The 13,580-nt window shown below is 39.7% G+C and overlaps 1 protein-coding gene across 1 annotated transcript in view; it reads right to left on the reverse strand.

The window, feature by feature from the left end:
- Nucleotides 1-13,580, reverse strand: part of Sox102F (transcription factor Sox102F) — a 669,258-nt gene that overhangs the window by 17,263 nt on the left and 638,415 nt on the right. The window contains exon 4 of the mRNA XM_067143137.2: nt 13,300-13,407. Coding sequence (XP_066999238.1) covers nt 13,300-13,407 — 108 coding nt within the window. The remainder of the gene's footprint in view (nt 1-13,299; nt 13,408-13,580) is intronic.

Raw genomic sequence — 13,580 nt, forward strand, 5'->3', positions numbered from 1 at the left:
GATATGGTAGTTTGACTGAACATTTCTCCCTCCTACCCCTTCTTTCATGCATTCAAAATCATCCTCAAGTTAAGCAAAAAATAGGCCTCTGTTGAATTGTATCATTTATTGCCTTGACAACACAAAGGAAATTAAGGCAAAATCTAAGAAGTCACTTAAAATGTCTGCCGCAATTGTACTCGAAACATTTAGAAGACAGAGTAGTCCTATAGGATAATAATTAATAACTCATCATTTTTGACACTTAAAAATTACAATTTTTAATTACTTTAGAAAGTACAGTACATCACTCCAGAGGTAAGATGTTAGTGGCTTTACGTTGCACCGACACAGATAGTAGACCTTATGGCGGTGATGGGATAGGAAAGGCCTAGGAGTTGGAAGGAAGCGGCCATGGCTTTAATCAAGGTACAATCCCACCATTTGCCTGGTGTGAAAATGGGAAACCATGGAAAACCATCTTCAGGGCTGCCGACAATGGGATTCGAACCCACTATCTCCCGGATGCAAGCTTACAGCTATGCGTCCCTAACCGCACTGCCAACTCGCCCATATCATTTATGTACCAAATACTACACAAGGTATTGAAATTTACTCTGTCAGTAACCGGAAAGCAGAGCTCTACTGGAAAAAATCCACTCATCAGCTGATTTAGGTTTTAGTCCCACTGTTAAAAGTTGTAGATGCTGTTCATCTTAGTCAATATTTGGATGAATAGTTTTTACCTTTTGGGGGAGGAAGACATCTCTATTGTGCTACTTAGTGACAGAGTATACTGATACTTTAGTCAATATTAGTGACCTATCCATAATCATACTACATTCTGGTGTTCATAATGTGTACTGTGTAGTCTCGACAGTCCAAGTATTGATAATCTGATGTACCATAAAACCCATCCCACAGTGTTATCAGTTTGTATTTTTAAACTTATTCACGCAGAAGCACATTTATTATTATTATTATTATTATTATTATTATTATTATTATTATTATTATTATTATTATTATTATTTTGCTATTTGCTTTACGTCGCACCGACACAGATAGGTCTTATGGCGACGATGGGACAGGAAATGCCTAGGTGTGGGAAGGAAGCGGCCGTGGCCTTAATTAAGGTACAGCCTGGTGTGAAAATGGGAAACCACGGAAAACCATCTTCAGGGCTGCCGACAGTGGGGTTCGAATCTATTATCTCCCGGATGCAAGCTCACAGATGCGCGACCCTAACCGCACGGCCAACTCGCCCGGTATTATTATTATTATTATTATTATTATTTTGCTATGGGCTTTACGTCGCACCGACACAGATAGGTCTTATGGCGACGATGGGATAGGAAAGGCCTAGGAGTTGGAAGGAAGCGGCCGTGGCCTTAATTAAGGTACAGCCCCAGCATTTGCCTGGTGTGAAAATGGGAAACCACGGAAAACCATTTTCAGGGCTGCCGATAGTGGGATTCGAACCTACTATCTCCCGGATGCAAGCTCACAGCCGCGCGCCTCTACGCGCACGGCCAACTCGCCCGGTATTATTATTATTATTACTATTATTATTATTATTATTATTATTATTATTATTATTATTATTATTATGTTATAACGGATGCGGAGAGGGCAGCCAGGTCAACCAGACTCAAGACTTTTTGGGAGAAGAAAAGGAAGACAAATTTGTTGTAGTCTGATTTAAGTGCTCCAATGTGGGTGTAAACTCTGTAAATAAATAATAAATAAATTATTATTATTATTATTATTATTATTATTATTATTATTATTATTATTATTATTATTATTATTATTATGTCTATATCTCAGTCTCGCTTCTTGATATGGGGTCGGGGATGAGGCGAGATTAAATTATATCGCGTGTTTTTCGACCGGATGCCCTTCCTGTCGCGACCTCAGTTGAGGAGCTAATTAAGATTAAATGAATGCTGGTGAATTAAATGGAATAAGAAGGTGGAAGGAAATGGCTGTGACCTACGAACAGGAACTGTCGCGGCATTTGCCTGGAAGTAAAAATGGGAAATCACAGAAGACCATTATCAGGCCAACCGGGGGGGGGGGGGTTCGAACCCAATCGTCTCCCGAATGCAGCTTGGCTCCATGGCACTCCACTCGGTAATAATAATAATAATAATAATAATAATAATAATAATAATAATAATAATAATAATAATTACGTATCAGTAAATTTACAGACACAAGGTTGGCGTATTTGAACACCATGTGTTCAGAAAGGCAGAAGGAGAGTCATAACTGAAATGTTGTGATTTTTCAACAAAAAATAGAATTTTCAATTTTAAAGATCCCCCAAATCTTCCTGCTTCAAATCCCATTATCACTTTTGCCCTAGCGCCGTTTTAAAATCTCTAAATGCCGGCGCGGTGTATATACAGCAAGCATGGTACGCCACTTTCTTTCACATTGTCGGACAATATTGGCTTCAAAGTTCGTTCGGTCTACCATTTCAATAATCCTGCTGGAATATATTTACCTTGTAGTGGGCCTAGACTGTGCATACGAGGAGAGATAAGTCTGAGGGAGTAAGCCACGGCCCGGAGCAGTTTTAACACGCGAGAGGTCACACCCGTGGCAGTTTGCCGTACTTTTTAAATATTTGTTAATAATTCCGTTGCTAGCCGCTGTAGGGCTCAGGGCGCTCGTTTCATCCCTCTCCTCCCTCACTCCCGCCTGACGTTGATAATAATAATAATAATAATAATAATAATAATAATAATAATAATAATAATAATAATTTCGTGTGGCTATTTCTAGCCGAGTGCAGCCCTTGTAGGGCAGACCCTCCGATGAGGGTGGGCGGCATCTGCCATGTGTAGGCACCTGCGTGTTATTGTGGTGGAGGATAGTGTTATGTGTTGTATGTGAGTTGCAGGGATGTTGGTAACAGCGCAAACACCCAGCCCCCGGGCCGTTGGAATTAACCAATGAAGGTTAAAAACCCCGACCCGGCCGGGAATCGAACCCGGGACCCTCTGAACCGAAGGCCAGTACTCTTACCATTCAGCCAACGAGTCAGACGCCTGACGTTGATTACGTGTGACGCTATATTTTATTCATATATGCTTGTATTTTAATTTTTTTGTGATAAGTTGTAGAAGTTCCAAATTTTTGTCATGACTCTCCTTAATTGAGTCTCCCAGCCAGGCTAGGCCCTGCGATACGTGGAGCAGGAATTTCATTGGACGATGTTATAAAATGTTGGACAAGCATTGTAGATAGACAAGCGAGACAAATACAGGCATGGTAATATTATATTTAGTCTGTTATATAATGATAAATCGATAGAACAAATGTTAGTCAAAATGGCAAATAACCGTTGCATTGCCCTCTATGTTATTCCATAACACACATATGAATAAACGAATTTGCGTATAATTCCCTTTTAATCATATCTGTCAACTTAAGCTCCACTGTTACTGGGACTGATCTTGTCTTAAAATATATTAAAAAACCCTCCCCCACTCATTATTGATTTCCGAAGTTAAGCAATATTGGGCGTGGTCAATATTTGGATGGGTTGCCACGCGCTGTTTGGTGGGGGGGGGGGGGGGTAAGGGAATGGAGGAGCGGAAAGGAACTGGCCACCCTACCGCGCGTAAACTCCGGCTCAGGCACACTTCTGCGGAGGTTCGGACCTGCCTTCGGGCAGAATACACCTTTACCTTTACCCCTCATTATTGTCATGCTTTTCAGCGTTCATCTGCAAGCTTCTATGGATTAACTGAACGACTCCACAATCCTTATGGTCTCGTCTTATTTATCTTCTTCATTACCTTTGTCTCCTCCTACTTCTCTTACCCTCCATGACCGACACCATTATTCTCCTAGATAACCTATTCTCTCCATTCGCCTCATATGACCCGACCACTGAAGCCGGTTTATCCGTTCAGCTTCATCCGTGGAGTAACAGAGTTCTCTCATTCCGAGAACGCTCATACGATTGTAGAATATTTTCAGTTAAAACTTAAACTGTTCTATATTCAAAGAAAATCGGATGATAAACTGTAGAGAACCATCCACGCAACATTGCGGAAAGCAATAAGAAAAGGAAGTTTATGTTTCCCGGCTACATCACAGCTGACAGGGACAAAAGCATTGTTATAAAGTGTCACGCCACAGCAGCACAACGGCTGGAAGTCGGCAAGTCTTCCAAATGGACCGTGATACACACTGCATTAGTTATTCCTTTAATGAGAAACAGAAGACAGAAAACTCGCGCACCCGTTTGCCTCCTTGCTTGCATGCGCGCTACGAAGAGGACGGAATAGAACGGAAGTTGTTAATTTTTAGGCGTATACATTTTCTTCTACCTTTTATTTACCCTGTTCCATTCATATTTATTTTTACATCGCTTCCAACAGAAGAAAAAGAATGGATCTTGCCTTGGACAAAAACACATGTTTCATATTAAAAGGTAACGTTTTATCATATTTATTATCCTTTTCCTGGAGCAGTCAAGTATAATGCGTGGTGTATGGTAGTCTGTTTTCGATGATGGATGACATTAAATAAAAAACTTGCTACAATCTCTGGCTTGCATCGCTTTTATGCTTATTTTTTTCTGTCCCTTATCTCCATGGGTCGGACTTACACTAATAAAAGTGTAATGCTTGACATACATACACTGTAGCAAAAATGAGATAATGAGCTATACAAATTACTTTTACTCGCACAGTCAGTGCAAAAAGGGGATCTCTTTTTTCTGGAATTAGACCTAGTACGTAAAGGTCCTTTAGCCGGGATGGAGTCCACTGCAGTGAGCCTGAAACCCTAGCTCATGTTGTTAGTTCATGCCCACGGGTGGGGGCTTGCTTAGGAATGTTAGGCACATCAGAATAAGAACTAGAACAAATTGCACCGAGCTCGATAGCTGCAGTCGCTTAAGTGCGGCCAGTATCCAGTATTCGGGAGATAGTGGGTTCGAACCCCACTGTCGGCAGCCCTGAAAATGGTTTTCCGTGGTTTCCCATTTTCACACCGGGCAAATGCTGGGGCTGTACCTTAATTAAGGCCACGGTCGCTTCCTTCCCACTCCTAGCCCTTTCCTGTCCCATCGTCGCCGTAAGACCTATCTGTGTCGGTGCGACGTAAAACAACTAGCAAAAAAAAAAAAAAAAGAACAAATTGCAGCCGCATTCTCCCAGGAAGGTTACGAGGTACATGAAGAGGTGCCATGTGTTGCTGACGGTGGAAGCAACCGGATAATAGATATAATCGCAATTGACCGAGAAAAGGACTTTGAAAATATTCTGGACCCCACCATTAGATATGAGGTCGACTCCAGTCAGCCGGCAGAGGTAGACGCGGAGAAGCGAGCCATCTATGAACCAATGAAATGAAATGGCGTACGGCTTTTAGTGCCGGGAGTGTCCGAGGACAAGTTCGGCTCGCCAGATGCAGGTCTTTTGATTTTACACCTGTAGGCGACCTGCACGTCGTGATGAGGATGAAATGATGATGAAGACGACACATACACCCAGCCCCCGTGCCAGCGAAATTAACCAATTAAGGTTAAAATTCCCGACCCTGCCGGGAATCGAACCCGGGACCCCTGTGATCAAAGGCCAGCATGCTAACCATTTAGCCATGGAGCCGGACTATGAACCAATCAACAGCTACTTCAAAGAATCATACATCACCTCCTGTATAAGGGTTGCAGGACTTTTCATCCGAGCAAGAGGAACCATATCCAAATTCTTACTTGAATTTTTCAAAAGTGTGGGCATTCCCAAGAATCTATACTGTGATTTAGCCGTTTTGGCTATTAAAGGTTACGTCCTAGAAATCACCTCTAAAGTACTGCATACGAGAAGAATTAACTCCAGAAAACTCTCCATGCTTAAACATACATTCAATATTTAAGTGTTATGGTATACTTCGTCAAATGTAGGCAGGCTATCATTGTAGGAAATGCAAATAAATAAAAATCCTACGTTACTATATCGCATGCTTAGGATCATAAGGGCGTATCTACATTTCTGCCATTTTGAGAAAATCAGGAATATCACTACACAATTTATTTAAAAGTATATCACCAGTACAAGATAAGTACCAGCACATGATGTTGCAATTAAATGGTTTCATTTAGGTTTGAATTAAGCAAAAAAGCAAGTAATTCAAAACAAGTTCGAATAATATTGTTCCTAACTTTATTTTGAAATTCTTTTCCCTGACATACGCCCTTTTGTTATTCTCAGTTTTCAATGAGTCAAGTGGCGTAAGTATTTATCTGATACTTTAAAACTTAAAATAACAGCAAGGCATACGTCGAACTGTCCAGGATAAATGAGATAATAATAATAATAATAATAATAATAATAATAATAATAATAATAATAATAATAATAATAATAATAATAATAATATTTTTATTGTTACGATATAGTAACGTGATCATTACATTATTAACACAACCCTGACTGAAAACTTGCGTTTTACATGAAAAAATGCCTAATAAACTCAATATGTTTGTGATACAGAACACCCCAAAGTTACAACAGAACATCCATACAATATTTTATCCAGACTATGCTAAATTCAGACTGATAATAAGACTAATAGTTACAACATTAAACTTTGATAAATATGTAGATCACTGCTGATTTAAAGCATAACAAAACTACACTAAAGCAATATGCCTAATAAAGTAGAGCAGTTTTGAATATTTTTCATATTGCTAATAAAAAACAGCACTGACGTAACATTGATGAAATCCGTAAGCAATAATTGCAAGAATCAATAAAGGAAAAGGATACTCATTAATTGCCAACATCATCCAGATCATTGTCACTGTCTTGGCTTGTGGTGATTGACTTCAGGGACATATAAAATTTATGATACTGGGATTTAATAATACCATGTTTGCAAAGTTCTTGTAAATCTTTTAACTTTCCAACCAAAATTGGAAGAGGTTGTGAATAGATCCTCTCTAAGACTGTTACAGTTCTGTTTCCTCCTAGGTGCTGATCTCTTGTTTCCTACAATATGCATTTTGTTGAATTTTTCATGCATGTTGTACTTGAAGTAAACATGTTTGGGATCGTCTTTCAAGTACCGTACTTCAACCACACAATTTTCATCTATGTTACTTTTGACCACTAACATCTACTGTTGTATTGTTTATAGGGGCCTGCTTTACTTTTCTAAAATCAAAGAAATCATCTTGTGACGTAACTTATACTTCGTAAGGTGATTTTCTTGCTAGGCGGATGACTGTCTTCCAACCAGATGGCTCAAATATGTGAACACTCTTCTTCTTTTTTCGATCATAGAATGTACCGAATCAACCTCCATCTGTGTGTGGCCTGGAGTAAGATATTTGTGGTTGATTTCAGGTATATTTAATTGTTTTACAGCAAAGAGACACATTGCACAGATATACGCATTCCTATTTTGGCCACTGCACATATCTGTATAAAAACAATCTCTTTGCCATTTGCATTTTGAGTAAGAATCTTATAAACACATGATACTATTTCAGATGACCCTCTCTTAGCTATAGTCTCATTCCACGTGTAACAGACAGCACTATTTGCAACTGCATTTAACACTGTCTTCTTTTGTAAAACAATGCTTTGGCCTTTGTATGTGGACAGTACAGCACAGCTTGTAAATCGAATTCAATGAGTAGCCACTCACCTTTGCATCATCATTACATTTCTTAAATCACCCATATCTTCTTCAGTGCTTGACAACGCATTACGGCATTCCAAATGGGGTAACTTGGAACACAACCAGCCACACACATATGCATATGCATGTTCCTTAATTAAATCAAAACCCACAGATCACACCTACAACAACACATCAGTATTGAAGGTTAACTGCTGCACTAATACAATAAAATAAGCTTTTTATAATATTTTAAGCCAGTTAAAATATGGGGCGCACAGGTCAGAAGTTTAGGAAGTAGGCCTTCTATAAAAATATCTTTGTAACTGGAAGAATATATATGCAAACACAGTATTTACTTACATTTTCTTGTCACGAGGGAAGCGGAAGAAAGACCGCGAATCCTTGTGCACTTCATAGTTATTTCAGCCAAACGCAGCAGATATCTTTCCACTCATATTGACAGGAGATATAAAGGAATGACACACGCAACTATTTACTTATGTCAACTTAATACAAACGCATAAATAACCCCCAAAACTTCACAAACAAATACACGTGCTCTTGTGACAGAATCAGTAACTCTCAGGTCACTCCGCTAGATTGAGAGCTAATCGCTGTCCCTCGATATTTCGCAGAGTGTCGCGAATTGTCTCTACTGTATTTGGTAATATACTTTGCTAATTTGTGTGGCTCATATTTTACACTCACCTTCTTCATTGATAGTATCATTCTAGTTTTAAAACACTATCAAGTATTTCATTATTCTTATAGTGCTCGAAAATAGAGAAACTAATTCACCTCACAATACGGTGATATGTTTAACACACGCTAGTCAAACAGGTTTCCATAGAGAATAAACGAAATAATAGTTAGAGTGAAAATGGTGTATCAGGTGTTACGCCATTTTGTTCCTAAAGTATGTGCCTCATATCTTACGTGTTTGTGAGTATCAGTATACGCCCTTTTGTTATTTACTAAAACAAATCTCTTAATGACTTACGCCATGCAAAATTTAAAAACTAGCATAGTTAGAGATACGCCGTTCTGTTACTCAAACACAGCATTCTTTTCGCATTGCAATTATATCATAACCTCAAAATGTCAAAAATTGTAGATACGCCCTTATGATCCTAAGCATGCGATATCAACACAGATTGGCCTTACTTCTAAAAATAAAAATTGATCGGAGCTGTGTCAGGATCACGGCCGTGTAGAATACGTACCACGTGATAGGCATTGTCAAAAAAATATCGGTATCAGTATGGATTTGCATAATAATAATAATAATAATAATAATAATAATAATAATAATAATAATAATAATAATAATAATAATGCTATTGGCTTTATGTCCCACTAACTACTTTTACGGCTTTCGGGCAAGCCGAGGTACCGGAATTTTGTTATCCAGGAGTTCTTTTACGTGCCAGTAAATCTGCCGACACGAGGCTGACGTATTTGAGCACCTTCAAATTCCACCGGACTGAGTCAGGATCGAACCTGCCAAGTTGGGGTCAGAAGGCCAGCGCCTCAACCGTCTGGGCCACTCTGCTGTTATTGTTGACATTACAAATCTTCAAGATAAAGTCAATGCACAGTGGGTGAGAAGTGATATAGCTACATATGGAGATGGATCGATCTGAATATTACGGGCGTAAGTTAAATCTTTGTTTGTACAATACAGAGTTGTGGGAATTTCGATGGGCGTACCAGAGCCTCTTCTTCATCATTACCAGGGTGATCGGCGTCTATATATCCATGAGTTGCAAATCTCTTTCGACCACTGAGGCTCCATCAACACAGAACTCTGCTCACGACGGTCGGCTGTCTTCCTTTCGAAGCGTTCGGTATTAGTGATTTTGGACTTTCTAGATTTTTAACAAGTCACTCTCTCCCAAGGGATACGTTTTTGATCAATTAAAGCCATTTATTGTCCATATGTTCCGGCGTTCTGCGAAAGGAAGATTTTTCACACTTCTCCACACAATTTTGCCGTATACGTGCAGAACTCACCGAGATGAACCGAAGGACACCTCACATGAGGTGCTACCACGGTGGAGTTTAGAACAACACTGTTATCCATGCGACACGCTAATTTTAGTATCTCAAGATGACGACTCTATTCCATCACCCGAGGTGAGACTCTTGTTGCTGGGTACATTGGTCCGTATTCTTTACGATGAGATATTGAACACTCTCGTCGTACGAGATGTCTAGAAATTATTTTGATGTTAAAATTTTCATTTTTTGCAACGCTTACCGGCTCCAACATGGTTCCAAACTAATTACGTTCTACGTCAACACAGGCTACGAATATTGTCGAAAGAATAACTCTATACTTTTGATTTTTATACAGGATATTTTCATGCTGATGATGATACAGACTTTCAGGGTTGCTGAGGATAGATAGACGTAGATATCACTCTTTACATGACCCTATAAGAAGAAATCAAGTGGGGTAAGATCAAGCGAACGAGGTGGCCACGCAACAGGACCTCCACTTCTTATCCACTTGTTCGGGAACCTGTAAGAATTGGGCTGAGGACCCATCATGTTGAACCCATGTGTGTTGACAATTTGAGATAGGCAACACAGATCGGAAACGGCTCAGTCGCCGGGTTTAAGCCAAATTTGTTTTCGGATTCTTATGAATGTGAGATAAAAATACCTTAAGAATCTTTGTGTGGCGATGTAATACCTTCATTTGCTTGCACTCCATTCACACGCTACGAAGATATTTACAACAGCTGTTCAAATTGGCATACCCCAGCTTCGATGCAGAGACGACGTCACATTGACTTCTGGCTTATATGGTCGAACAACTCTGGCGTCGTTTCAACGATCTCGTAGGCAGAGATTGTTCTTACCAGAATCTCCTCTTTAGTCTCTACTTGTATCACGTAGATATCACTCTTCACATGACCCTATAAGAAGAAATCAAGTGGGGTGAGATCAAGCGAACGAGGTGGCCACGCAACAGGACCTCCACTTCTTATCCACTTGTTCGGAAACCTGTAAGAAGTGGGCTGAGGACCCACCATGTTGAACCCATGTGTGTTGACAGATCTATTACCAACGAAAAAAAAAAAACCTTTGTCATAGAACATTCAACTGAGGCGTCTCCGGACCTAGGTTTCCTCTCTCAAATGGATACATGTACCCTTCTGCAGCATCCCTCAAAGTCTGTATCATAATCATCATCATCATGGAAACAACTTGTACTGTATAATGAAGGACATTTTTTCTTCTAATTGTACACCCTTTGATAACAATGCTCTTCAAGGTATTTGAATTCGAAGCCGTAGCATTTGTAATGAAGATCGATAAATGCATTAAATAACTACCTTAACGTGTTTGAGCATTGGTGTTCCAAAAACTCTATCTTTTACTCAAGACAACGATTTGTGTTATGAAAACACGTCCTCTGCATTTGAGATGTACCAAGGAACACATCATCGTTGCGTCTGGGGGAACAATCGCTGTGAAATATTTCAGTTAGATCTCTGGCCGGCAAGTTTCTATCTTCTTCTTCTTCTTCCTGACAGTATTCCCAATTTACTGGAGTCAGCACTTGATGTGGTTTTGGCCCAGATGTACGGCAACGCTAAGTGCAGAGATGTAATAAATATTACGTGTTTCTGTGCTGATTGGTAGTGCGGTGTGTTGTATGTAGGTGAGAAGAAGTGCATCCCCAGCCCGACCGGAAATCGAACCCGGGCCCCTCTTAACCGAAGGCCAGTATGCTGATCATTAATCTAAGCCGGATGGTAAGGATCTGTCATATACGGTTCAATAATGAGCGAGTTTTATCAAAGAATTCTCGCAATACTGTAATTGTTTATGTACAGCGGGTCGGTATTTCAAAAATGCTTGCACGTTTATTCCTTAATTAAACTGAATTTACATTTCAATGAGTATGACGCAAAGAGCGCGAGTCGTGACCGTCAAGCACAAGATAAGCGAAACTAAACTTAGTGCTCGCAGAGGAAAACTTGACAAGGTTAAAAAACAAGGCGAGAGATACCGATAAAATTTCTCATATCAAATCGTATAGTCGTAAGATGCAAAAGCTCTTGCATTGTGATTTGTAAATCACAAGGAGCTGAAGTACTGTCTATTGAATCAAGTAAGCTGACCTCAGCGAGTGTTGATATTGTGAAAAAGGCCACGCTACCTCTTGTTTTATGCGGAATCCAAACCACAAGAACGCGACTTTCCATTTTTAAAATCCAGTAATCATAGACTGGGAGTCAAACCGCAGCCGTCTTGGTGAGAAGACAGTGACAACATCAATCGGCTATCATGTCCCAAAATCGAAACTCGTGAAACAATTTTTAAAAAGAAATATGTATAGCATGTATTACAGGTGAAAAAATGAAAATTCACAGCTTGTTTCCAGTCATTCGACCGGGTCAGGAATAGGATGAATGAAGCCGCCATCTAGCGGCCAGGACAGGAATTGTCCCGGCTGCCGAAGCCTGTCGCACTCCTCATGTGTTACAGGTCTTATTCCTAATTTATCACTTATTTCACACGACAAGGATTACAGAGAGTGTACGAAAAACATTGGCCAATAATATTAGGCTTTAATAAAGGATCAAAACAAGTAAAATGAGGATAGGGTCACAGTTACGTTGCGAAACCCGTAAAAAACCGGATGTCAAATTTTTGTACGAATACAATACTGCCGTAACTTACATAGTGTCCGGCTCCATGGCTACATGGTTAGCGTGCTGGCCTTTGGTCCAAGGAGTTCCGGGTTCGATTCCCGGCCAGGTTTCATCATTCATTGGTTAATTCCAGTGAAGCTGGACGTGTACGCCTTCTTCAGCATTATAATTCATTATAGGAAGTGCCCCATTCTCACAGACGCTAAGGTCGCCTATCGGGCGTCAACTCGAAAGACATGCACCAGGCCTCACCGGAGGCCACACGATATTATTATTATTATTATTATTATTATTATTATTATTATTATTATTATTATTATTATTATTATTATTATTATTATTATTCTGCAAAGCATTTCAGTGGGCTTGGCAGACTGATGTGCAATAGCAACTTCTGGCTCAGTGAGGAAAGCAACGGGAAACTACCTCACTCCTCATTTCCCTAGTACGTCTCTTCAGTGACACCTAGGCCATCTATGACAGCTAATGGTGAACCTGTTGAGGATCCAACCAGCCTTCCGGCTGAATACCCAACATACATTATTATTATTATTATTATTATTATTATTATTATTATTATTATTATTATTATTATTATTATTATTATTACTTATAGAGTCATTAGAAAATAAAAGAAATCGAACTGAGACCAAGAGAACAACCGCAGATATTCCAACCTGATAATTTATGGTTGTAAAATTACTTTCCCCCAGTTGATTCTAAACGGCAACTGCGGGCCAAAGGGTAGGCTGCCACCCTCATTTCAATTATCCTGATCGCGTTTATCACCGCCAATGGTTATCAGCAGTCATTTTTTTCCTACACTCTGTATTCTAAACACCTAATGCTAGAAGATGCTATGATATATCAAACACTACGTCACTACCAGGCTACGTTTCAGCCCGTAACAATTCGCCAGAATGGACCTGGTTTGTACCGAGTTTCATTACAGGCTAAGTTCTTGATAGATGATTTTGTAGATGTTGTGTGAACTGACCTGTAATTCCTGGATGTTCTGCTGCTGATGCAGCTGGTCCTGTTGCCGCTTCAGGTGTTCTTGTCGCAGTCTGTGCATTTCCAGCTGCTTCTCGTTTGCCATGTACGCCTGCAAGAATAATACAAACACGGCGTAATATATTGTCACAATATAGACTTACGAATAATTAATTAATAATCTTGGTAACTGTAATATCTTTCAAGATGACAGCACCTGCAAAACTTGAGGGTCAAATTCAATATTTCATTCAGGTTAACAGGTCGTACTACTGTTGTAAACTA

This window comes from Anabrus simplex, chromosome 3 (genome assembly GCF_040414725.1).
Source record: "Anabrus simplex isolate iqAnaSimp1 chromosome 3, ASM4041472v1, whole genome shotgun sequence".
Lineage (NCBI taxonomy): Eukaryota > Metazoa > Arthropoda > Insecta > Orthoptera > Tettigoniidae > Anabrus > Anabrus simplex.